General features: G+C 35.3%; 1 protein-coding gene across 3 annotated transcripts; it reads left to right on the forward strand.

The window, feature by feature from the left end:
* Window positions 1-250: 250 nt before the first annotated feature.
* On the forward strand, window positions 251-22,905 carry LOC133173672 (polyunsaturated fatty acid 5-lipoxygenase-like). Of its 3 annotated transcripts, none has more exons than XM_061308658.1 (15): window positions 251-903; window positions 16,380-16,424; window positions 17,224-17,352; window positions 17,455-17,552; window positions 18,213-18,348; window positions 18,441-18,536; window positions 18,754-18,850; window positions 18,946-19,063; window positions 19,458-19,550; window positions 19,672-19,732; window positions 19,834-19,945; window positions 21,668-21,759; window positions 21,846-22,019; window positions 22,173-22,336; window positions 22,557-22,905. In XM_061308658.1, the coding sequence occupies exons 1-15, from the start codon at window positions 286-288 to the stop codon at window positions 22,669-22,671; spliced, it is 2,148 nt and encodes a 715-aa protein (XP_061164642.1). In that variant the 5' UTR covers window positions 251-285; the 3' UTR covers window positions 22,672-22,905. The 3 variants fall into 3 exon arrangements, with proteins under 3 accessions (XP_061164642.1, XP_061164644.1, XP_061164643.1); XM_061308660.1 differs by lacking the exon at window positions 251-903 and adding an exon at window positions 9,314-9,781; XM_061308659.1 differs by lacking the exon at window positions 251-903 and adding an exon at window positions 11,757-12,260.
* The last annotated feature ends 1,768 nt before the right edge of the window (window positions 22,906-24,673 follow it).

The raw sequence follows: 24,673 nt of genomic DNA on the forward strand, positions 1-24,673 counted from the left end.
TAACATGAACAATAATAATCTTTTGTCAGATCCTCTAAAAGACTTTTAGGACTAATCCAATAAACCTATTTAACTCTGATTTATTTATATGTACAGCTTTTCCTGGATGGATATTTAAAAAGAATCTTTGAAACGGAATACGATTTTTTTCTGATTACGAATGTTCTGAACAATAAACAAGCGATTCCCCTATCCATTTTAAATATTCATAAAGGTGGCTGTGTACCCCTTTCATGACATTTGTTATTGATATCGAAGGTGATCGATGACGATTTCTTGGTCGTAATGTTGAGCATCGCAACTTCCCTCGTTCGCCTTCAATTTCCGAGTTGTCACGTAAAGCAGTTGTTAAACCACTTCGGGCCACAGTGGAGTTGTTTACAGTCCCCACGTGGAAGTTATTTATGTTGGATCAGTCGGCAATACACCATGGCAGGAAAGTCTGCTCAGTATAAAGTGGTGGTTAAAACTGGCGATAAAAAACGAGCAGGTACGGACGCTAACGTCAAAATCATTCTACATGATGCAAAGGGCCAGCAAACCAAAGCCGCCAAGTTAGATAACTTTTTGCGTGACGATTTTGAACGTGGTCAGAGGGATAAATTTACTGTGAAAGATGCCGTGGATTTGAGCGAGATTCATCAGATCGAACTTTGGCGCGATGGTGCGGGTCTCTATAGCGATTGGTTCTGTGATTACGTTGAAGTGACCAATTCTCGCACGAATCAGGAATTTGTCTTCCCAATTTATCGCTGGATCCGCCCAGAGTACCATTATTTAATTCAGCATCTGGACACTTTTCTTCCTCAGAATGACCCTCACAAAAACCAACGGAATATGGATCTTGAGGACATTAGGGAAAAATACCAATATACTCAAAGAGTCCCTGGGTTACCTTGTCAGGTTAGTCAATATAGAATATTTTCTGCAAAAAAAAAAAAAAAGAAAAAAAAAGACTGTCAATGATTTCATATATTCGTATAAGACTAAAGTGTTGCATAAATATTTATGTTAATTGTGCTATAAAAGTGGAAATAACTGATAACGTTTACACATGATTGCTTAAGGCAAACATCAACAATGATAAAATACCAAATTAAGCGGACAGGTAAAATCTGTACTTTTAATAAAACCGTCTTCAGTATACAGCACTCTCAATTTTATGTGTTCCTGTTCAGAAAATCGCAATTTACCCTTTTGTTCAGATGATGGAAGTTTGAATTTATAAAAATTTTGCGAATGTTTTTACAATGATGTTCATGTAGGATTTCCTTTTATTGTACGAAGCTATTTCCTGCGGCGTAACGTTATATGGTGATTGTGATTCAGGGGGGATTTAAGAATTGCACATAGCAAACATGTACATCGTGTCAATAATAACTTTCTATCGCCTACAAAAACTGCTTTAAAAAAGAAATATTTAAACATTTTAAAGACAAGGAGTTTGGTTAATTTTAGATCTATTTACCCAAGGTTTAATAACTGGGCGGAAAGTCAATTCAAATATTTGATGAGGCTGAAACCTTGAATTAGATCTCATTTCCTGTGTAATTCTACACTCAATGAAATCGTCTGATCCCCCCTGTAGAGAAATATGACCCTGCGCTTCTTAGTCAGTAGAGTTTGGCTTGAGCGTATTTTATAGTCATTTATAAATACAAAGAATGGTCAACTGAAGAAATCTTTTTTCAAACATCATATTTTGAACATAATTTATTTTCTATTTAACAATAAGCATAGAGGAATGCAATTCAGTTACGTTTGTAGAAGTCATGAATTAGAACGTAAAATTGAAAACCATCATCAAAATACGATGATGATGCAGACTTGTTAATGCTGATTTTATCTTTCAGTAATTTCATTTTGGTTGTAACGCGTCATTTGATTGGATAAAAAAAATTAGAATATATCGTACAAGCTTATCTTTTAAAAAGATTGGTGAGCTAGCGCTGTAGCATAATAAAATACAGAAGATATCCGAACCATTTGTTAAATTTGCTGAATCGATTAATTATTAATAGGAAAGCAGATTGGTGCACTGGGGATTGAGTTTGGGGGGGGGTCACAATTCAGAATGGTGAATCTAAGAGTGTGCTTCACGTCGGCAATGGCATAACTCTTAACTGTGCTTTAAGCATTCTGTATTTTACCGTAATTTCAATTTCGAGGTGAAAAATAAAAGATCAGTAGAACCAATGAGCACCTTCGGGCCTTTCCGGCAAGCTCGGAAAACATATCCGAGGTTGCCGCGGTTTTCCGAGCTTGCTGGAAAGATCCATGAAGGTAGATTAGAAAAGCTATGTATTCATTACAACTTTAGAAATAACAGTCTTGGTTTTATAAGACCCGAGTTACTTTTAGTTCATTTACGTGCAGGTTAAACAGAACACGAAATTCAGATCATATGTATTTTCAGATGATAAACACTAAATTGCCATGTCTTTCCGACATACTCTGAAAATGTTTTTTGTTGTTGTTGTTGTTTTTTCCGAGCTTGCCGGAATTATCCACTAAGGTGTTAAAACTGTAAGGAAAGCTAGATGTCTAGAATCTTGGCATTATATGGCCAAATTTTTTCTTGTACTTTTATGTGTAGGTTAGACAATAAATTTAAAAAAATTCCGGATCTAGACTGGTATTGACTGTCTCTAATATACGGAATATCGCGCATATCAGACAGGAAAGGCCAGTGTAAATTCGGATCATTTCTATTTTTGTATGACAAAACGAAATTGTTATCGTACAGTCTATCTATAGTATATAGTATATAGTTTTCCCAGAATCCCCGACCGTAAAGTCGAGCATGCGTATTTCAGAAATATAGACCAACGTAGTTGCTAGCGCTCGAGAGCGCTAGCAATAATCTGGGTTGCCTACGTCAAAAACGTATCAATTTGCTTGACGTTAGATTTAAAATACGTACAATTACAAAGCATTTTTGAAGGAGAAATTGTCTTATTTTTTACACTTATGATGGAAAATTAAATTATAAAGAATGAATGTAATAGCTACCCAAGTTTTACTGGTATAACATGGGTTGGATCAGTTTACGCTTTTTAGCTCACCTGAGCCGAAGGCTCAAGTGAGCTTTTCTGATCAAAATTTGTCCGTTGTCTGTCGTCGTTGGCGTCGTCGTTAACTTTTCACAAATTTCATCTTCTTCTCCAGAACCACTGGGTCAATTCTGACAAAACTTGCCACAAAGCATCCTTGGGTGAAGGGGATTTAAATTTGTTGAAATGAAGGGCCACACCCTCTTTCAGGGGGGATAATTAAGAAATAATGAGCATTTGGTTGGGTGTTTTAAAAATCCTCTTCTCAAGAACCACTGGTCCAGGAAAGTTGAAACTTATATGGAAACATCTTCAGGTAGTGTAGATTCAAATTTGTACAAATCATGACCCCAGGGAGTAGGGCGGGGCCACAATGGATGATCAAAGTTTTACATAGGAATACATAGGAAAATATTTAAAAATCTTCTTCTCTAGAACCACTAAGCCAGGAAAGATGAAACTTATACGGAAGCATCCTCAGGTAGTGAAGATTCAAGTTTGTTCAAAACGTTACCCCCGGGGTTGGGGCGGGCCACAATGAATGATCAAAGTTTTACATAGGAATATATAGGGAAAATCTTTAAAAATCTTCCATTTCAGAACCACTGGGCTGGAAAAGATGAGAAACTTATTTGGAAATATCCTCAGGTTGTGTAGATTCAAGTTTGTTCAAACCATCGCCCCTTGGGGTTGGGGCGGGGCCACAATGGACGATCAAAGTTTTACATAGGAATACATAGGAAAAATCTTTAAAAATCTTCTTCTCAAGAACAGCAGAGCCATGATTAAACATTTTTATTTGGAAGCATCTTCAGTTAGTGTAGATCTAAGTTTGTTCAAATCATCCCCTTCCCTTAGGGGTAGGTTAAAACCACTTATCAAATACTGAACTCCTAGCCAAATGCTCAGGTGAGCAATGTGGCCCATGGACCTCTTGTTTATAAACCCCTTCGCGGTTTATAAAGCGTAAACTGCCCCAACCCAGGTTATACCAGTATAACTTGGGTAGCTATTGAATTCATTCCTTAAATGTAGAGATGGCGAAATAGGGTAAAATCCACCGGACAGTCTGTCCTGTAAACTGGACAGTGTCCTGTAAACTGTAAAATAATTTTAAAATTTACAGGACAATTTCCAGGACATGTCAATAAAATTATATTTTTTAGGACAATTGAGTTACTCAAGTGATCAACAGCGATCTGTTTTTGTCCCGTCGTCGTCCGAACGTTTTCAGCTTCCGAATATTTTCAGCTTCTTCTCATAAACCAATTTTCAACCAATTTTGATGTAGAATATCTATGGACAAAGGGGGACAAAAGATTTTAATTTCATGGTCCATGCCCCCCTCTCTGGGGCCTGAGGGGTAGGGTGGCCAAAACTATCAAAATTAATACAATTTTTATTTTAAAAAAAAACAAACCTTTTTTACTCCTGTAGTGAGAATGCATTGATTCTTTGAAAATCTTGTTCTCTACCCCTATAAATTTAGCTCACAAACTAAGTGCATGGTTATGATGAATTTAGAATTTCATGGCTTTTTGGTCAGAGGTTTTAGTGTTAGGATGGGGCTCCATTGATTATATAGTGAAAATGCATTAATTCTTTGAGAATCTTCTCTTCTGTTCCTGGGTATTAAGCAAACAAAGAAAGTGCATGATTATGATGAACAAGGATGCCACTTCCAAAATATGCAAAATATTGTGAAATTCATGGCCCTTAGGTCAGGTGTCCTGGTTTAGGGCGGGGCTCTATTGGTTATGCAGTGAAAATGCATTAATGCTTTGAAAAATTACTTCTCTGTTCCTGGGTATTTGCAGATAAACTAAGTACATAGTTATGCTGAGCAAGGATGCCTCTTCCAAAATTTTGAATTTCATGGCTGCTGGATCAGGGGTCCTGGTTGTTAGGGCGGGCTTTATTGATTATATAGTGAAAATGCATTTATGCTTTGAAAAATTCCTAGAATTTTAAATGTACGTGCGTAATACAAAAAGTTCTTTCATAGATTTTAATGATCAGGTAGACTTGTGCATTATAGATAAATAAAAATGAGACAAAAATACCTTATCTTTGTACATTAAATGTTCCTCAAAGACCCAGAGAGGCCAATGTGAGAGGGAATGAGTTTACTCCAATTGCTTAAAGCAATATTGTTTTCTTTAGTTTGTATGTTGATAGTAACAATTGGGAATGCATTAGTTCTGACAAGTAAATAAATCTACTTTATTATTTATTACTGAATACTGCTGAGTACCAGACTATCTACAGTATTTTGTTGATACCTGGTCATCATATTTCTCTTGATAATGGGTAACACATCTTCATATATCCGGTTTTTTTATTATATACAGTGAAAATTATCAAATTATCCTATGCAGTGCATTACCCTTATTATTATTTTCAATGTTCTTTTATACACTGTGTAATTCGACACCCTGTCTATTCCGAAATAAAATTTCGTCTCCCAGTGCATGTCGGATTAGACAGATTTCACTGTACTTCTATAGATCCTTTACAGTGTTGTATTGAGCATCTTGTTTAATCATATGTTCTAGATGTGAGATATTTTTTTTCTTTAAATTTAAAAGTCATAATTAAGCTAATTTTCAAGTTCATGAATTGAAGAAATAAATTTATTATGGGTGTCAGTAAGAAAATAATTCAAATAAAAATTTTATACCAGAATTCACAATTACACCCCTCCCTCTTTCAAGGGAAGGGGTTGTGGAAACCCGAAATATGTGTCAGATTAAAAATAAAATAGAAGGTACACAATGACTATATGTAACAAAGATTCTGTGAAAGTTTCATTAAATTTTATTCAGTAGTATAAGAGGAGTTGCGGATAAGAGATGTGTACCCCAAAGCGAAACGGATGGACGGATGGATGTTCAGACAGACAGACGGACGGACGGTTACCCCCATCACTCCCCAACCCCCCCACCCCCCACCCCACCCCGCTTTTCAAGCGGGAGATATAAAAATAACATTTGGACAAATTATTTTACAACCCAAAACAAGACGTTTTGATAGCAAAATGGCAGTAAGCATGTGAGAGGTTAAAAAGATGTATGGATGAACTCAAAATGAGTGCCGAAAAGTAAAGATTTATATGTTAAGATAAAAAAAATGATACAAAGATTCCCCGTTTCTGTTCCGATCTTCCGTTCCGCGTATTTTTTTTTTTTGACCAACGCTGGAATAAATCTCAGCTTCTCGGATCTTTCCGACAATCGGAATCCGAGCTTGCCGGAAAGACACGAGAAGATGCGATTGACCCTGGAATATCATAGTTTTCAGAATCTAACTAGGACCTATATGTATTAGATCTATAGCACATATAATTGTGAAATATGTCTATCAAATAAGCAGGCACTTAACTTATTATGTAACAGGCCTGTGGGAATTTTAAAAAGTTTGAGGGGCACTACCAAGCAAAACTTCCTTGACAAGCAAAAAAAAAAAAAAAAAAAAGTCACCAGACGTTTTTATTGAGGGGGCACAAGCATAAAGTAACTATGTTTCTTTAGAATATTATAAAACGGCAAAATTATAATTCCCCCCCCCCCCTCGTGTCCCCTGTTCTGACGGCCATGTGTGAATCTAACTACTTGCCATAATTAAAGAAAATCTCGCGGAAGCTGACGGGTACTACTCAAGTTCAAGTTTTTCTAGCTTTTCTTTATCACTAGTTAGACAGCAAACCTGCACTACAGAGGCATACAGTGTTTTCAAAATAGGGTATTGCAAATGAAGTTAGAGCTAAAGAGCTGTTGAAAAATTATTTTGCGTTCTAAAAAGTACACACCGCCACGGATAAACCTGTATCAAGGATGTCATTCAATCTTGGTTCTTTGAGTGTTTGAGAAAGTCTTCTATCGATTATGCTAGAGTTCGACTGTATCAATTGTTGTATTGATATTTTCCCACTTGTATAAATATTTCAGAGTGTATGCACTGTAAGCAATGAAAAATGGGCGTATAACAATGGAACTCTGTTCACAAGCCACAACTGGGTGTTTGTTAATATTTATTACTATAAATACTGTCTTTCTTTTCTGAAAACTTTTTTTTAAATCTTGAGTTGACTACAATAATGGTAAATATAAGAGTAAATGACTAGTAGTTAATATTATGCCAAGTACATGTATCTAGCTACCTAAGAATTCGGTTTGTAATATATATATATATACCTGTATTTAAACAATAAAAAATGTTTTCTTTGTTCGGGAATCAATGTTGCAGCTGTTGCAGAAAAAATATGTAATTTTTTCTGCAATAACTGCATTGCTCAAACAAAGATATTTTGTTATATTTATGTCCGTATAAATTATCATATCATGTAGAATTAAGTAGGTTAAATATTGTTTAATTGATATGTACATTTAAGTTATTGAATGTTTCATTGATGGAATAGCCACTCCTCAAGAAATCTATACATGTGGCTTGCTAAGCGGCGTTAAAGTATTGATAAATTAGAGGTAGAGGTCAAAGGGTAAAAATAATGGTGCGCAAGGGAAGGTCTTGTCACCTGTGAAAGCACTAGCACCAACCATTTTAAAAGTTATAGTCAAGGTTAATTTTTTTTTTCAAAAGTAGGTCACTATAGGGTTAGGACAAAAGGTCAAAACTGTTGATCTTTCACAAGAAATACACTAGTAAAATATAAAAGCCCTAGCACCAACTGTTCAAAAGTTATGACAAGGGTTAAAGTTTTTCAAAAGAGGTCAAAGGGTCCAAATTATTGGTACCCGAGAGAAGGTCTTATCACAAAGAATGCACCAGGAAATATAAAAGCCCTAGTTCGAACCATTCAGAACTTATAGCCAAGGTTAATTTTTTTTTTTTTTAAAAAGTGGGTCAAACTAACGAAAGGTCTTGTCACAAGGAATACCGTATACATGTGAAATCTGAAAGCCATGGCTCCAATCAATCAAAAGTTATGGGCAAGGGCAAGGTAAACGTTTTTGCGGACAAATAGACAATAAGACGTACAGACAGACGAACGGACAGAGCAAAAACTGTATGCCCTTGAATCTTCAATTACGGGGGCATAAAAAATCTGAATTCCTGGAGTTATTCATTTGTATAACTTGCCTGAATACCTGCAAAAAGTCATTGATGGGGAAAATATTTTACCTGCTTCTTGGATTACACTATTTCTTCTTTTGTGAAAAAAAAACGACAAATGCAGCGAAAAATGAGTATGGAATGGGATAAGATGATAGCGAGAAAGTTTTCAACTACATTGTATAATTTATATGGAATGAATTATTACATAGAAATGCCCTGGTTCTGATAATAGAAGTTCACACAGCTGCATTCAGCCGATTACAACACCCTATTGAAAAGTGTTTTTAAGTAATATAGTAGTGTCTTTGCCAAGAGATATAAATTTTCTGGGACAAGACAGATGCCCCCCTTCCCTAGCTCTATCCCTGACCAAGAAACGTCTAGCCTAATATGTTTTCAACATCTTAGCCCACTGTCAGGTTATGATCTCGAGACAAAACTACGAAGAACATTTTGTTTGACTTCCAGATGTGATCCGGAATGGTCACAGATTTAATATATGAACTCGAGACCAAACTACGACGAACATTTCGTTTGACTTCTAGGTGTTATCCGGAATGGTCACAGTTTAAAAAAAATCAGACATCATTATTGAGAGGGCACAAGTGTAAATTATTAGGGGCAAACAGACCGACAACCAAAACAACAAAAAAGTCAATCCCCTCTTCACTTTTATATTTTAATATAAGGAATCAAAGGTCATGTATAGAATAAGCCATGACACTACCTTCAACTTCCAAGGATTTAACTTCAGTATAAGCTCTTTAGATTCACTGTATAGATAAGATAATGCCAGTTGATGCAATGAAGATTTGAATCTTTCCTAAACTTCCCCACAATCAGCGATTCCGTTCGACGTTTCCGTTTGTTGGGGGAAACTAGATGATAGTTGATTCCTTTCCGCATCATTATTATTATTTAGGACACAGTGTCGGTGGTTCCGAGACTACCAAACATATACAGAAATAACAGAAGTGCTCCTCTCTATAAAATTTTCATTATTGTCTGATCCAGCAGTGGAATCTTGGCTCAGGATCCAAGAGTGTTGTACATTCTTATGCCAATTGAAATAAAAAAAAAAATACACACAAGCTAATCTGCAGTAAAATTTGTTAAATAGTTAGGCAGGTGCTCTGCTCAATTTAGAGTTGGATCTGCTAACAGACGGTATCCATCTAAGCTGATACTGGAGGTTGAAATTTAAAATGGATTATGTTGTTACAGTCAAAACAGGCGATCGCTTCTTATCCGGTACCGACTCCTCAGTATATATTGTTTTACATGGGAACAGCGAGCGGGCTACGCAACCTGCCAATTTAGACAACATTTTCCGAGATGATTTTGAACAAGGAGCCACTGACGAATTCTGCATCAGTGACGATGATATTGGCGATATTGAGTGGGTGGAGTTGTGGAAGGACGGATTCGGAGTGGCGGCAGACTGGTTTGTGGAGCGGATCTCGGTTATGAAAGGAAAAAAGACGTTTCATTTTCCGATTTTAAAGTGGATTAAATCAGGTATTCGCTATCGGATTCAGCATTTAGACACATGTCTGCCTGTAAATGACAGATTCCCCGACCAGCGAGATCATTATTTGGAGGAGAAAAGAAGCGTATACGAATTTTCAGTGAAGGGTCCGGGCCTTCCTGCCCAGGTAAAAATTAAAACCATTTTCATACTAAGGGTTGAGAATTTATTTACGCATAAAAATACAATTTGCAATGAAATTTATTTGAAACATGCCTTGGATTAATTAATTGATTAATTACGATATGATCAATTATGTGATTTCTTGCCTATAAATTTTTAAAGGGCTTTCGTCAATCTTATCAGATTGGGGCTTTGATCAGACTGTTGGGAAACATTCTTGGATGCACAACAGATAAATTTTAAATGACATATATAAGGCACGTATGCAACCGATTACGCAATCTTGGTATGAAGAGCGTGGAATAAATATATGTCAAATCTTATCGCCTTACTTACTGTATGTACTTTCCGCATCCAAAACAATTTAAATTCTAGTTCTAATATATATATATATATATATATATATATATATATATATATATATATATATATATATATATATATATATATATATATATATATATATATATTCAAGATCAAAATTAATCCTTTTTTCTTGTGAGTTCTTGAAGAAAACGATATTCTGCACTCCGAATATTCAACTTTCCTTTAATTCTTCTAAGGACCCTTACATTAAACCAAAATGTTTTCTGGACATTGAGGAAATTATATTGTACAAAGGTGCATATATTGAACTTATTTATATCATTATTAGCACAGGCTGTCTGGCTTTTACCATTGGGAAAAATGTTCAAGGACAACAAAGTATTGATGAACAGAAATCACTGTTGTTTACACAAGTGGGGAAAATGCATGCTAATATTTAGTGTTTAATTAACTTATCTTGGCCTAAAAAATGTTAAGAATGTTTGAATTGATTATAAATATTGACTGTAGATTTCTATTTTAATTTAGATCTAACGACTGATAACTCTAACTACATAAAAATACCTTAGAATGAGAACTCTTTGGTGCGCAGTGTATAAGGGTTTCTTAAAGCCAAGGAGAAACCGATCTCGGATTACTTTCATTCAGGTACAGCGTAAATTCTCTAAAACTGTGTACATAACTTGTAATAATTGTTGCGGAACTCCTTACATTACCTTTAAAAAATAAGAAAAGAAAAAACCAAAACCGAATTAAACAACTTAACAATCAAACAAAATTCATGTAAGGCGACATTGAACGAGTTCTTTAATCAACATACTGTTCTCACTAATCTGTTGTAAAACAGCAAGAGGTAAGATATATTAGTTCAGTAAATCAAAAGATGGACATACCAGACAAATTTTCAAAAGAACTATTTCTGACTCGACCTCGATATTTCTCCGATAATTTTGGGCATTCCTTTGAACTAACTAATTATAAGAACATTCCACGATCAGTTTAACGTCTTTTTTAAGTGGGTGGTCAAAATGACTTTCCTTAATTTTTGTTCATTAAATTATCATTAAATAGTTCTTTTATATTGCACACACTTTTCATCTATATTTCTAAATCCGGTATTTTTGAAAAGATACCCTTCAAGCATGAAATAAGTTCACTCGAAATGATCTACAATTCATTAAAACATTAATTAGACTTGACTATCTCGGTTCAATCCAGAAAGGGTAAGTGGTCACGTGACTTTCTTCCCAATTTAACTTCATTCATACGTACCCGAATTTAGACTTTTTTCGCTTGTAGTTGTACTATACTACGTAAAAATATTTTCATATCCGATAATTTTAATCTCGCATGACATTTAAATAATCCACGTTTCAGTGTAGTTTACAACGCTTAGCTATCTTAAGCCAGGTGGTTTACAAGTGTTCTACTGAAGGTAACCGGCAATCTTAAGACATTCTGGGTGCATTATCTGCTGTGTGTGACATTGTCAGATCAATAACTTCATCACAGGTCGCAGGAAAATAAGGAAATTGAATCGACAAAACTTTCTTTACCTGCGCATCATTGCTATTCGCAATCTAAGGACCATTCCACAGGCTGGAACCGGAGTGACTATATAGCGAGTAGTGTTATGAACCACAAGATCGAGTGAGGCCACGTGCGCTATGGGTAACTGTTGTGGTGCCCCCAAGGCCGACTACATGGTGTACGTCCGAACTGGGGATCTAAAAGGAGCGGGAACAAATGCGAACGTGAAAATACGTCTACATGACAGTGATGGAAACGAAACCAAAGACATAACCCTGGACAATTTCTTTCGTGATGATTTCGAAGCAGGTTCTTTAGATACATTTCACATCCCAGAGCTAAGGAACTTTGGCAATATCATATCTGAAATTGAATTTTGGAGAGATGACTCTGGAATCGCAAGTGACTGGTATGTTAATAAAATTTTGGTGGAAAATCGGAAATCAAACGATATTTTTGTATTTCCGGTATACCGGTGGATAAAACCAAATTACCACTATAGAATAACCCACCTAGATACATCGCTGCCTCAACAAGATCGGCATGTAGACCAACGTAAAATGGAGTTAAATGAAAAATGCAATTTGTATCAGCAAAGTGTTAAAGTGGAAGGGTGTCCATCCCAGGTAGGATATCTGTAACCAAAGAATCCCAAGATACTTATAAGCTGATATTTTTTAACCCTCGATAAATGTTTAAAATGTTAAGTGTTGATAACAGGTACTCTCAATTTTGCAGCTACGATTCCCCTCTATTTCTTTTTCCTTCTTTGGGTTATTTTCCGATAGAATGATCGCTCTGCTCCATCCCACGTTCTGTCTGGACAATACTGTGTCTTCGTATGAGTTAAGAATTCTAATACCTGAAAATATAACGATTCTCTATTTATCCATGCCTTGTATTAACTTTTTTTCCCTACTAGTCATTTCCATTCGGAGACTGCAAGCTTGAGTTTTGTAATGATTTCCCAAGTAGTTCTATCCAGACATGGATGTACTTCCTACCTTGACAGTTACAAAGTACACTACGTTTAAAAAAAATCGACAGGTAAAATTTTGCCTCACCATGCTAACAAACTGAACTAGAAATAATCCAACTGGCAAAGATAATGCACTTGAGGGAATATGATGTCAGACTCGAAATTTATTGAACACGCATGTACACATGTATCTTTTTAAAACGTCATGTGGAGTGTCATAAAGAAAATATGTGTTATTAGCATTAAGCAGACAAATTTTACATTTTAATTATATATAACACAACCTTTGGGCGATGTGATGCAGACAAATGACATAATAGAGTATAGTCATCTACATCCACCCACGACTTCTTTTGAACGGGTAATATCCCAAAAAGTTATTAAAGGCAACAGAAAAACTCAAAACCTAGAAATAAAAGCCTTGTGTACTAAGTATGCGGTGAACATTTAAAAAGAAGTTTGTGTAAAATTTCAAGGTCACCTTTATGAAAGAATTTTTTTCAAACCTATTTAACTCAAATGTCTTTTCAAATAAAAGTCACTCACTTCATAAACAAGGTCTGGAGATATTTTTTAAAAAAAACTTGTTTTTAATGAAACGACCCTGGGTAATGTGCTTTACCTTCATTTATTGAATATATGGTAAATAGTTAAGGCCCTGTGTAAGGGAATTGAATCACTTGATCCGCCACATCATGGTAATAACATACACCTGCAACTTCTACGATGATAAAAAGTATTTTAAACTGTTTAAATAGCTTTTACAGGTGCTTCAAAGATGCTTCTGAACCAAAGTATGGCGGATCTTGTAATGGAGAACAAGCAATTTCGAACAAAGGGATAAAAATTATTATTTTAAAGAAATGCTATTATTTTATAAAGTTCCTATTTTGAGATGAGTATTTTAAGTAAAGGACCAACCACAATGCTTACAGAAACCCAAATATAATTTTAGACATGAAATATTATTGAAAACATAATACCAGTTTTAAAAACTTTCAGAATTCGGGAACCATATTACTCCATAGACAAGTGGCTAGGCATTTGCCCCCCCCCCCCAAAAAAAAATCCAAAGGCCCACGTATCGACCCTAACCACGGCCAACAATAATTTTACTATATATAATTGTTATATATATGATTATTTTTAAAAATAAAATGCATCAAAACAATTCCACCATCTCACATTGGTCAAAAATTATTTCTTTTGTTTGTTTTTTTTTCACGATGTAAATGCATCGGGAATACTCTTGATGTTGAACACTTGTATTTTTGCAAAAAGTAAGGGGGTCAAAATTTCCATTTTATGTTTTGTTTCGATCTGCTCCGAAATTCACAAAAAATGTAAAGAAATATGATACTTAATGTTCATGTGTATGTTTTATAATGAGCCCAACTCAACGATAGATAGAGTTTCTTATAAGATTTCTGTATACAGTTAAGATGACACTAAGTGTAGAATGGCGAAATAAACAGGAAGTTGAAAGTACTCTTAATTAAGGAACCATGAGTTAAAGAAAGTTCCCATTGTATCAAATAACATAGCTATGTTGTTGTACTAAGCATTGCAATGTTCTTTAATTAATTGGGATGTTTAAAATACATTCTTATAAAAAGCATATCATCAAACTTAGGAGACAAAAATACTTTTTGCTTATGGGCACTCTAGCTTCTTCCAGCTCAAAACTGCTGCGTTTAAGATCGTGGCAGATTCGATAGGCTAGAGAACGCACTGTGCGAATTGACGAAGCTAACATACCGTTCAACATCGTACATGTAGTAGTTCTATACGTTAGTTGATTAATTGCTTGATTGATTGATTGTATATTGTTAAATGTCCCATTGGAGAATTTTTCAGACATATATACACGTGTCACCGTAAGCTTAAAATTTAGACATATTATGGGCCCTCAGGGTTATTGAGCAGTGAGGGTTTTTTTATCGTGCCAACGCCTACCGTCCTACCGTGACACGGGACCTCGGTTTTCAAAGTTCACCCGAAAGACCCGTGATTCCGGGCGCTTAGCGAAGGAACAGTCACTACCTATGTTTATGTCGTACGTTGGACACGGCGCGGCGAACGAGAATCGAACCCGGGCCTCCCCATCATGAAGCGGACGTCCTATAACTAGGTTACCTTGACCGATGCTCTGCATAGTGCTACAGAGCCAATGCGTTCTCGAGCGCAGCACTGTGCTTTTCTTTTACTTTTATAAAATTGTATTGTTTGACACAGATATACGGGTTACATATTTTAGCATCAAGGTGACAACTTTCATCTTGTTAATTTCTTTTAATAAGCGATAAATGAAAATCAACTTAATGTTAAGTCAGACATAAAAAAGTTAACATAATAGTTCATGCATTAGGTTCTCTTTTGTCGACCATTTTAATTATCGACTAATGGTTTCATGATGAAGAATATATAAACTTAAGGTTCACCTTCTCTCTGTTCACACATATAAACTTAAGGTTCGCCCTCCCTCTGTTCACACATATAAACTTAAGGTTCACCCTCCCTCTGTTCACACATATAAACGTAAGGTTCACCCTCCCTCTGTTCACACATATAAACTTGAGGTTCACCTTCCCTCTGTTCTCACATGTAAACTTAAGGTTCACCTTCCCTCTGTTCACACTTGCAAACTTAAGGTTCACCATCCCTTTGTTCACACATAAAAACTTAAGGTTCACCATCCCTCTGTTCACACATATAAACTTTTGCTTTAAGATTAATGATTTCCCAAATAAAATTAAATGAAAAATAAAATGTACATAGCTCCAGCTTACCTTGCAAACGTTCATAAAAATGAACTTTTGATTTAAAAGTTGACAACTTTATAAAGAAATAATAGTCATTTATCCCATGGATAGTTTTCTCTCTTCTCAGGGGGTCAGGGAGCCTTAAATGTCCGATATTTCTTACTTTATTTTATCCCAAAAGGTCAAAGAGAAGTTCCTCAAAGACATTTTAGACGTTTGGTAACACAACTGAGTAAATTGGATTTTTTTTTTTACTTTTTGGCAAAATTTCTAGGCCAGTGACATAAACTTTCATGTTTCATCGAAGTTTCTTGATATTGTGTCAATTTGCCTAGCTTAATAACACTTGAATTTTGACATACTTGTGACAAGACAACATTCTGGAATAAAATAAAAATGTATACATTACAACTGATAATTCCAACCTTTTACTATTAATTTGCCGGAAGATTTATTTAAGTAGGAAGTACCGATTATGGATGACCTTAGATCCTTGTTGTACATCCTTCCTTATTAGCGACTTCTGGTATTTCTATTCATGGGAACAAGAAAATATGTGTACGAGTATATCGTTAGAGAAAAATCATATTTACTGTATATATAATGTTGTTTTAAGTTTAAAGACTATATGCTATACCTTTTTGAGAAGCTTATTACATGTACTGTATATTATTTGACAAACATCATAACATATATGCAGACTAATAAGGGCCAAATTTATATAGAAAAAAATATTTATATATATATATATATTAACAGCATATAAAAAGAAATAAAACTGATTTTCTCCCAGAGAATTGGAAGCGGGTGGCGTTATAGTCTCCAACATTGAACTACTAAGTAAATGGAGATTAACAGATAAATTGTAATACTATGTTTTCAATACTGCATTTCCATTTAAATTGAAGTCACGGTTGCTTAACGAAATAAATTTTATTTGATATTAAAAAATATTTTTTTTGGTAACTGTTACTCTTTAAAAAAAGTATGTATTTTAATTTCAGGTGAAAGCTATCCCGGATGATGAACAGTTTTCCTTTGATTACAAAGTATGTATAAAGGCAGTACTTCCTAATATTTTCTTCATTTAAAACAAATATATTTAGAAATAATTGGCATTAAGACTTAAGAGATTTCACCTCACACAAAATTAAATGTGATCGATTCTGTCTTTTTGAGTGAATATTTTCTCTGATAATAAATCTTTTGAGAGGCTGCAACATTTTGCCGATATATTGTTTTTTATCTCGCGAGATCTCCCGAGATTTTCAGTGTGATGTATGTCCAGCAATATTCCTTTTACAGCAATCCGAAGGGGGTGATAATGTAAGAGATTTAATTCGCTGCACACCCTCAAAGGAAATAGAGTTGTTAATAGATTTTAGATTAGTATTGATAACAATTCCACCTCTTCAAAAAAGACTTATTATGGCAGGGAGTAATGGAGGCGTGATCCGATCTAAAAAAGTCAAAGAATATTATGTAATGATGTCTGTTACAAATAGACTTATTCCCCATACTCAATATTTGTGTTACATAAAGTCAGTTTAATTCAACCGATATTATATTTTGTAAGGTAAAAAAAAAATGTGTGTAGATTTTGATGTTGGGGAAAAAGGGGGGGGGGGTATATTTATATTTTTAAAAGTAAAATGTATTGTAGGTACGGACAAGAGTTTAATAATATCGGCATGGTATACACTCAATGAAAATGTGATTTTTTCAATGGATGCACGCTGGTGCGTTTGTCGTGTCATATATGCCAGGAGAATCTGCTGGTATTTGTATACCTTCAAGTGTCAAAACATAAAATAAATTCCATACTACACATGCATTTTGTTTCCTTAGTGGAACATTGCGAAGAGGAAGCTGAAGATGATAGCGGACTCCAAGCTCCAGTTACTGACCCAGGGTGGAAAATGGGAGGGGATCCAACATCTGACCAAGGTCTTCACTAACGCCTTCGGAGAGCCGCTGGTATCGGACAAGATATTAAGTTCAATATTTAATTGCAATTAACAAAATAATTTTAGAAAAATAGTAATTCCATCAGAAACAAACACTACACCTTCTTTGTAGGGGTGCAAACGATGGAGTAACGACATATTCTTTGGTTGGCAGAGGATAAACAGCATGAACCACTCTTTAATAAAACTTTGTACAGAAATCCCCAAAAAGTGAGTATCACTGATGTGGTCGATAACTTATATTTCGACGAAGAAAAATACAATTACATACTGGTAAATTTTACCTACTTACTCAATACTTCTGGGACTCTGAAAATTGCAAAATTAAAAACCTTAGACATCATGGAAAAGAGGAAATATAATTAAAATGCAGTTTGGTGAATGGTGACCTTGTACATTTTAAAATATGGAATAAAAAATAATAATACGTTATAATTTAAGATGAGGATAATGCTGCGTACAGAAAAAACCATTCAGGTATGAACAGGATTAAAAATAGGTTTTACACGACACAAAAGTGTGGTAATCGAATGAAAATACTTTTTATACTCCCAGTATGTCGGTTGAGTAAAAGTGATCACCTTTGATGTGGGTGAGACGGTGTCAGATTGTATTTCGATAATATTCTCATGTAAATCAAGCATCGCGACACATTGGTCGAAATCAGTAATAATTCTTTTGAAAAAGTTTCTAACGAGTCTGAACCAATAATTTATTTGCATCACATTGCCAAATGTATGGAAAATTCGAATCGTATCACTTTAATGCATGTATATCACGGAATTAAGTAACACTTAAATTATATTAACTATTTTTGAAAACTAATTTTCTAGTATTTGTTGATTATGTACAACTGTTTTGTTCAAATAGGTTGGGAGTAACGGATATAATGCTGCAGCCGTTCTTGGAAGGATGGCCCCTTCACCAGGTGATAGAGGCCAAACGTCTGTTTATAGTAGACCTGGAAATATTACAGGACCTCCCCTGTAAAAACGAAGATTTCATAGTAAGCATTCAACAGATATCTGTTTTGGAAGGAGGGATATTTTTTTAGCATTATAACTTGAGTAACAAGTATAAAATTGCTTCTTTTTTAAGTGCCCGGTACCCATTGCCTTATTTTTTGTGAATGGTGATGGACGACTTGTTCCCATAGCCATCCAGTTGTTCCAACAGAAAGCCAACGACAACCCTGTACGTATTTCAGAGGACCTACACGTTGGGGATGGGGATGTTACTCTGAGTAACAATTAAATTTAGTTCAGTGTTTTATATATTTGGGATAAATTAACAAAATTCAATGATCAACATTGCCTTGTATCGGGCCTCTTTATTTTCAGATGTTCCCCAAACTGTTAAACAAACTTTGTATGCTCTGTGAATATTTAACTTGTTATTTTTATGTGGTTAGGTTTTCCTTCCAACAGACCCTCCTTACACTTGGATGATGGCAAAAATGTGGTATAATCTGGGGGACGCAAGCTATCATCAATCTCTCACTCATCTGGGTAACATTCCTAATGTATCATGATTCACCACTGCCTGTTCCTTTTCTCCTAAAAATATTATATCTAAAAATAATATGCATCTTCCGTTTTTGTAGGCTACACACATTTGATTATGGAAGGAGTTTGTGTCGCATTTCATCGTAATCTTTCTCAATCACATCCACTCTTCAAACTTCTAGCTCCCCATTTCTTGTATCTCATCGCCATTAACACGTAAGATGCCACATATTTACCAATTTTGTATATAAAACGTACTTGCAAATGCATCCATGTTTCCCCGTGCCAGTTGATGCAGCATTTCTGGTGATTTATAGACAAATAAATACTTGTTTGTATACCAAATTCCTCTTTTTATAACAGAATGATTCAGTGATTTGAAAATGAATACGATTAGTAGAAAGTTCATTGTACATGTACCGGTCGTTGTACGGTGCAAAGCAGCAGGTGCTTTTGACATTTAAAACCTACGTTATCCCATTGTGGTTTATTAGACTTTTAATCCAACTTGTATGCTTTGGCGTCAATCAATACTGTGAAGACTTTAAAATCATGTACTTAATTATGGATTGAACTCCAAAGAAAATTTGAACTATACTTCTTATTGTAGGCGGGGCCTAGAGCTGCTGGTGGCTCCGAACGGGTGGGTGGATAAGACCATGAACATTGGCATCAAAGGAATGTTCGAATTGATTGCTAGAGGGTATGGGCGTTATCTACAGTTTTTATTGAATAACAAAATTCCATCAAAATTACTAATCAAATTTGTTTACCTATTAAACTTATTGCACCCATTAGTTTTTATTTAATGTAATCGTTTCAAGGTTAAAAGAATGGCGCATGGATGTTCATGGCACACTACCGGAAGATCTGAAAAGGAGAGGGGTGTGTATCTCTGATAAATATCTAAGAAAGAAATGTTTAAACAAATAATAAAAAAAATAGCTTGAATTTTATAACAGTTGATGTTTTTTTTCTTACCCTAGGTCTACTGTCTCAATGGGAAAATTTTACCTGGTTATTACTTCAGAGATGACGCATTACTCCTGTATGACGCCATCAAAAACTACGTCACCAAATACATTAATCTTTACTATGGTAACTTGGCAATATTTTAGGTGTTAAATGTTTGTACACTTGAATAGAATAAATATAGGATCTCCCATGATTTGTAGTTGGATATGATTTTTATCCAACGAGTTGTGTGTTTTTCATCCCCGAGCCTTGGCGAGGGAATAAAAACACACAACGAGTTGGATAAAAGTCACATCCAACTACAAATCATGGGAGATTCTTTTTATCCCATGTTTAATACTTCACAACCAATGTTTTACACTGTTTTATATAGGACTCCACTTTATTTTACTTCATCGCGCTAACGCAAAAACCATTGAGACGTCACAACTGTGGATTATGAAAAAATTGTACCATAGGACTGGCGGTAAATTTAGATTTTGCTTTGATGTTGCTGTGGTGTATTTGCCAGAAGAATCACAGTTTTTTTAAGTTACGCCCACCTTTTTGGCATCAAGCCATACTGTGACAAGACCTTGACTGATGAATGAATGATGTTAATTTCCAGATGTTGGCAATGGCTGATGAATGAATTAAGTCAACTATACTAACATTAGCTTGTCGATGTTCGCTTCATAAATATTTCTATATGTTTTCTCCGCGTATCCTTAATCAGTAAATGATACGCCCTATCTCGAATTCTCGTTATTCTCTTTCCCGTCTCCAAATACATATAGCAATTTCACATCAGAAGTCCCCGCGTTTTTTTTTTTTACTTCCAATACCATTTCAAACTTTCATTAAAATGTCAGAAATCATTTCATTTTTTTCTGTACGCCGATTGCCATAAAGAAAATTTTCAATGGCGAAATTTCCCATACCCCCTCCCCCTTTTTTTCAAAAAAAGAGAAAAAAACGATATAGAAAGATTAATTTTCTTTCAGAGTTGACGGCCTGAATATAAAAGCCTACAATCGCTACCCCTGTACCTGACAAAAATCATGTTTTCTGCATCTTCAACATTCCAAACGTACAATATCTTCACACGTACCAATTCCGAATTTTTTATCAACGATTTGCAGTAGCAATGCTGCAGCTAAAAATGATCCTTGCAGATGGAGACAGCTATTTATACAGACTCCGGACCTTGACTTGACACCTCGTCATAGGCGGTGCTAATTATCAACTTGCTTTTCTCTCATTGGTCCTCTGGTACAAGTAACTTACACAATAGATATTAATTGGTTCGCGGTAAATACACTCACAGTTTTTATTCACGAGGGGCGGAGCCCCGAGTGAATGAAAAACTGTGAGTGTATTTACCGCGAACCAATTAATATCTATAGTGTAACTATAACTTATCCAATGAGTCATATCCACGGGATAAAGGGGTAAACATGGGATAAATATAGGAGTTGGATAAAAGTCATATCCAACTACAAATCATGGGAGATTCTTTTTATCCCTTGTTTAATACTTCACAACCAATGTTTTACACTGTTTTATACAGGACTCCACTTTATTTTACTTCATCACGCTAACGCAAAAACCATTGTGACGTCACAACTGCACTTAACTGTGGATTATGAAAAATTTATCCAATGAGTCATATCCACGGGATAAAGGGGTAAACATGGGATAAAAATGTTTAAAAATATAATGTCTTTATATATGAATTTTATAATTACATGTAGCATTTAACATGAGAGGATGAATGCTGCATTGTTGGTTTTCCTTCTAATACATCATAAATACATCAAAGTCCACAAAAAGATTAATCATTTCGATTCTTTCATCTTGTTGCAGATTCTCCAGAAACAATTGAGAAAGACTGGGAATTGCAGAACTTTGGCCGTGAACTGACTCTTTCACGCGAAGAAGGAGGATGCGGTTTACTTGTAAGAGAACGAAAATCGTTAGGATTGCTTTTTAGTTATTTTGGGTTTGATGATAATGATATAAGGTTCTTGTTTTGTCGTTCTAGGGTGTTCCATTCGATGGTAAATTTGACAAGCCAGAACAGTTAATAATGGTGTTCACATGCATTATCTACACATGTAGTGTTGCGCATGCATCAACAAACTTCCCGCAATACGACGAGTATGCTTTTCCCCCAAATTATCCAGCTTCCATGAACGGAGTACCCCCCAAAGACAAGGTACTTATAACGAATTAGTTCATTTCTAGATCTGTTCATTTTTAAAGACTTCTTGTATGCAAAAAAAAGTACTTGGTGTAGTGTGGATATTAAATATTCCAAAATGCCGAAAAGTAGAGTAAATATACATGATAACTGATGATCTATCGGCAGAGTCCATTAACGGAGGAGGACATTTTGATGACGCTTCCGGACAAAAAGACGACATTGGACGTCATGACGGTAACCAAGATTCTCAGTGATCGTGGTACAAAGAGTCTGGGCGACTTTGAAGTGCAATATATATTTGATCCAGATGCAAAACAAATAGTCCAAGAGTAAGTGTGAAGTGTTACGGAGTTTATATCCACCTATTGAAAAGTAAAATGCTGTTAGTGAATTTAAGGATTATTACTTGGGCAATGATTTTGCAACAGGTGCAGAAAAGTAATGCAGTTTGTAATAATGATAAACGAGCAAAGATTTTTCGACCAAGCTAAAGAAGTAATTAAATATGCAGTCAAGATCTTTTTTAATTTTTTTAAATTTTTTATTTAGGTTCAGAGCCGAATTAAAAGAAATAAGCATGAAAATCAAAAGAAGCAACGAACACAGAAATCCGAAATATGAATGGCTTGATCCGGAAGTGGTTCCGAATTCTATCAGCATCTAGAGATTAACGAAGACCTGGGTACATACTAGATAGTGCAATATTATACCAGGAGTTGTATATTTTTATATATAGTTGAAGTACTGCATTCAGAGCAATTTAACTTTTGACCAAGTTTCTTGTGTATTTACTCATTTTTAGAATTTGTTATATTCATGTGACATCAATGCGATTAGATAATAGATTATTTTGCTACGTGTACTTTGGAGTAATAAATGATTTTTTTCCTAAGTACTAGTTAATAGTCATATGGTGCATATATTGTTTTTTTTTTCTAAAATTTATGAAGGATATATGCAGATGTGCAAATAGCAAGAATCGAATAATTTCTTTACAAATAATAACGAAATATCCGCAACCTGGAAAATGTCAATACGAAACGTTGGTGTTAAATTATTTACACACACACCTGTCTACAAGGTTTGTTTTGTTGTAGAAATCTATATTTTATCTAAGTATTGATAAATCTTTAAAGCCACAAACTAGACTCATAATACAAAGTACATGTATTTCAAACGTTACTGTAGGCATATATTTTCTTTCAGGGGAGGGGGGAAATATTACTTCAAAATAGCATTCATCCGCTTGTCTTTACAACTTATCTGTGCCACATTGTATACACTTACAGTGGCGGATCCAGGAATTTCATAACGGGGGAGGGGGGGGGGCAGTAGTATCATTTTATCAATTTATGTACTAAACTGGACTAAACCGAAGGTAAATGCTTGTTATACGAACAAAATTTCAAAAAAAATTAAACGGGGGGGGGGGGGGGTACGCCCTGCGCGCCGGCGCTGAAATTTAAAAAAAAAATTAAACCGGGGGGGGGGGGGGGGGACGCCCGGCGCTGAATCCGCCTTTGACTTGTATAGTGATGTGACATAACCCATACCCCCTCAAGCACTTGCCTATAGCGCGGTGCAAGTTTCTCTGAAGTTTATCGTTTCATGATGGTATGAAATTTAAAATAAAAGTAACAAAATTAATGTAAAAAATCGAGTATGAAATTCACTTCATAAGAGTATACCTTCCCCTTTGTTCTCAAGAGAAATCATCTAGGATAACTTAAAAATTGAAGATAAATGACGTTCGCGTAAACAAAGAATAAAATGCGCGGTTGCGGAGAAAGGGTGCGTGATTTAGTAATACCGAGTCCCCTACTGGCATATGTAATCCAGATTACATTAACAATTATGGCAGAAAATTTCATTTGATATCTATAGCAGGTGATGAATTCAAATGCCGTAATCCCCCCCCCCCCAAAAAAAAAAATCATTGATGAGGAATGAGATGCGAAGTTGATCTCTAAATCATCAAGGTTGACTCTCATACAAATAAATGTATCAATATCTGCAAGCTTCCCCTGATTTCACTTTAAGGGGGACTAATAAAATAGTCTCCTTATTCCGAGTTTTTTTTAAATGAAATGTTTCACCTTCTGCCTCCTCGAAAAAAAGAGTTTGTGATTGTTTGATTATATGTTGTTGTTTTACGTCCCATTCGAGAATATTTCACTAATATAGAGACATCACCATATACCGGTGAAGGGCTTCACATTTAGACCTTTACTCGGCACTCAGGGCCATTGAGTGAGGGATCTTGATCATGCCAACGCCTGCCGTAACATGAGGCCTCTGTTTGAAAACACTCATTCAAAAGACCTACAGACTAGAGAGCTACGTATACAAATCTGTCATTCTCTGCTCCTCCAGAGACCTACAGACTAGAAAGCTACGTTTACAGATCTGTCACTCTCTGCTCCTCCACCTACAGACTAGAGAGCTACATATACAGATCTGTCACTCTTTAATCCTCCACCTACAGACTAGAGAGCTACGTATACAGATCTGTCACTCTCTGCTCCTCCACTTACAGACTAGAGAGCTACGTATACAGATCTGTCACTCTCTGCTCCTCCAGAGACCTACAATCTAGAGAGATGTGTTTACAAATCTGTCACTCTCTGCTCCTCCACCAACAGACTAGAGAGCTACGTATACACATC

The sequence above is a fragment of the Saccostrea echinata genome, unplaced genomic scaffold (genome assembly GCF_033153115.1).
Source record: "Saccostrea echinata isolate AGI-Se365-2 ecotype Australia unplaced genomic scaffold, CSIRO_AGI_Sech_v1 ptg000056l, whole genome shotgun sequence".
NCBI classification, from domain to species: domain Eukaryota; kingdom Metazoa; phylum Mollusca; class Bivalvia; order Ostreida; family Ostreidae; genus Saccostrea; species Saccostrea echinata.

Coding starts and splice junctions, on each gene's coding strand:
- LOC133173672 (XM_061308658.1), top strand. CDS start 286: ATGTTGAGCATCGCAACTTCCCTCGTTCGCCTTCAATTTCCGAGTTGT. Junction 17,353..17,454: donor ACGCCTTCGGAGAGCCGCTG/GTATCGGACAAG, acceptor CCTTCTTTGTAG/GGGTGCAAACGATGGAGTAA. Junction 18,851..18,945: donor TCAATCTCTCACTCATCTGG/GTAACATTCCTA, acceptor CCGTTTTTGTAG/GCTACACACATTTGATTATG.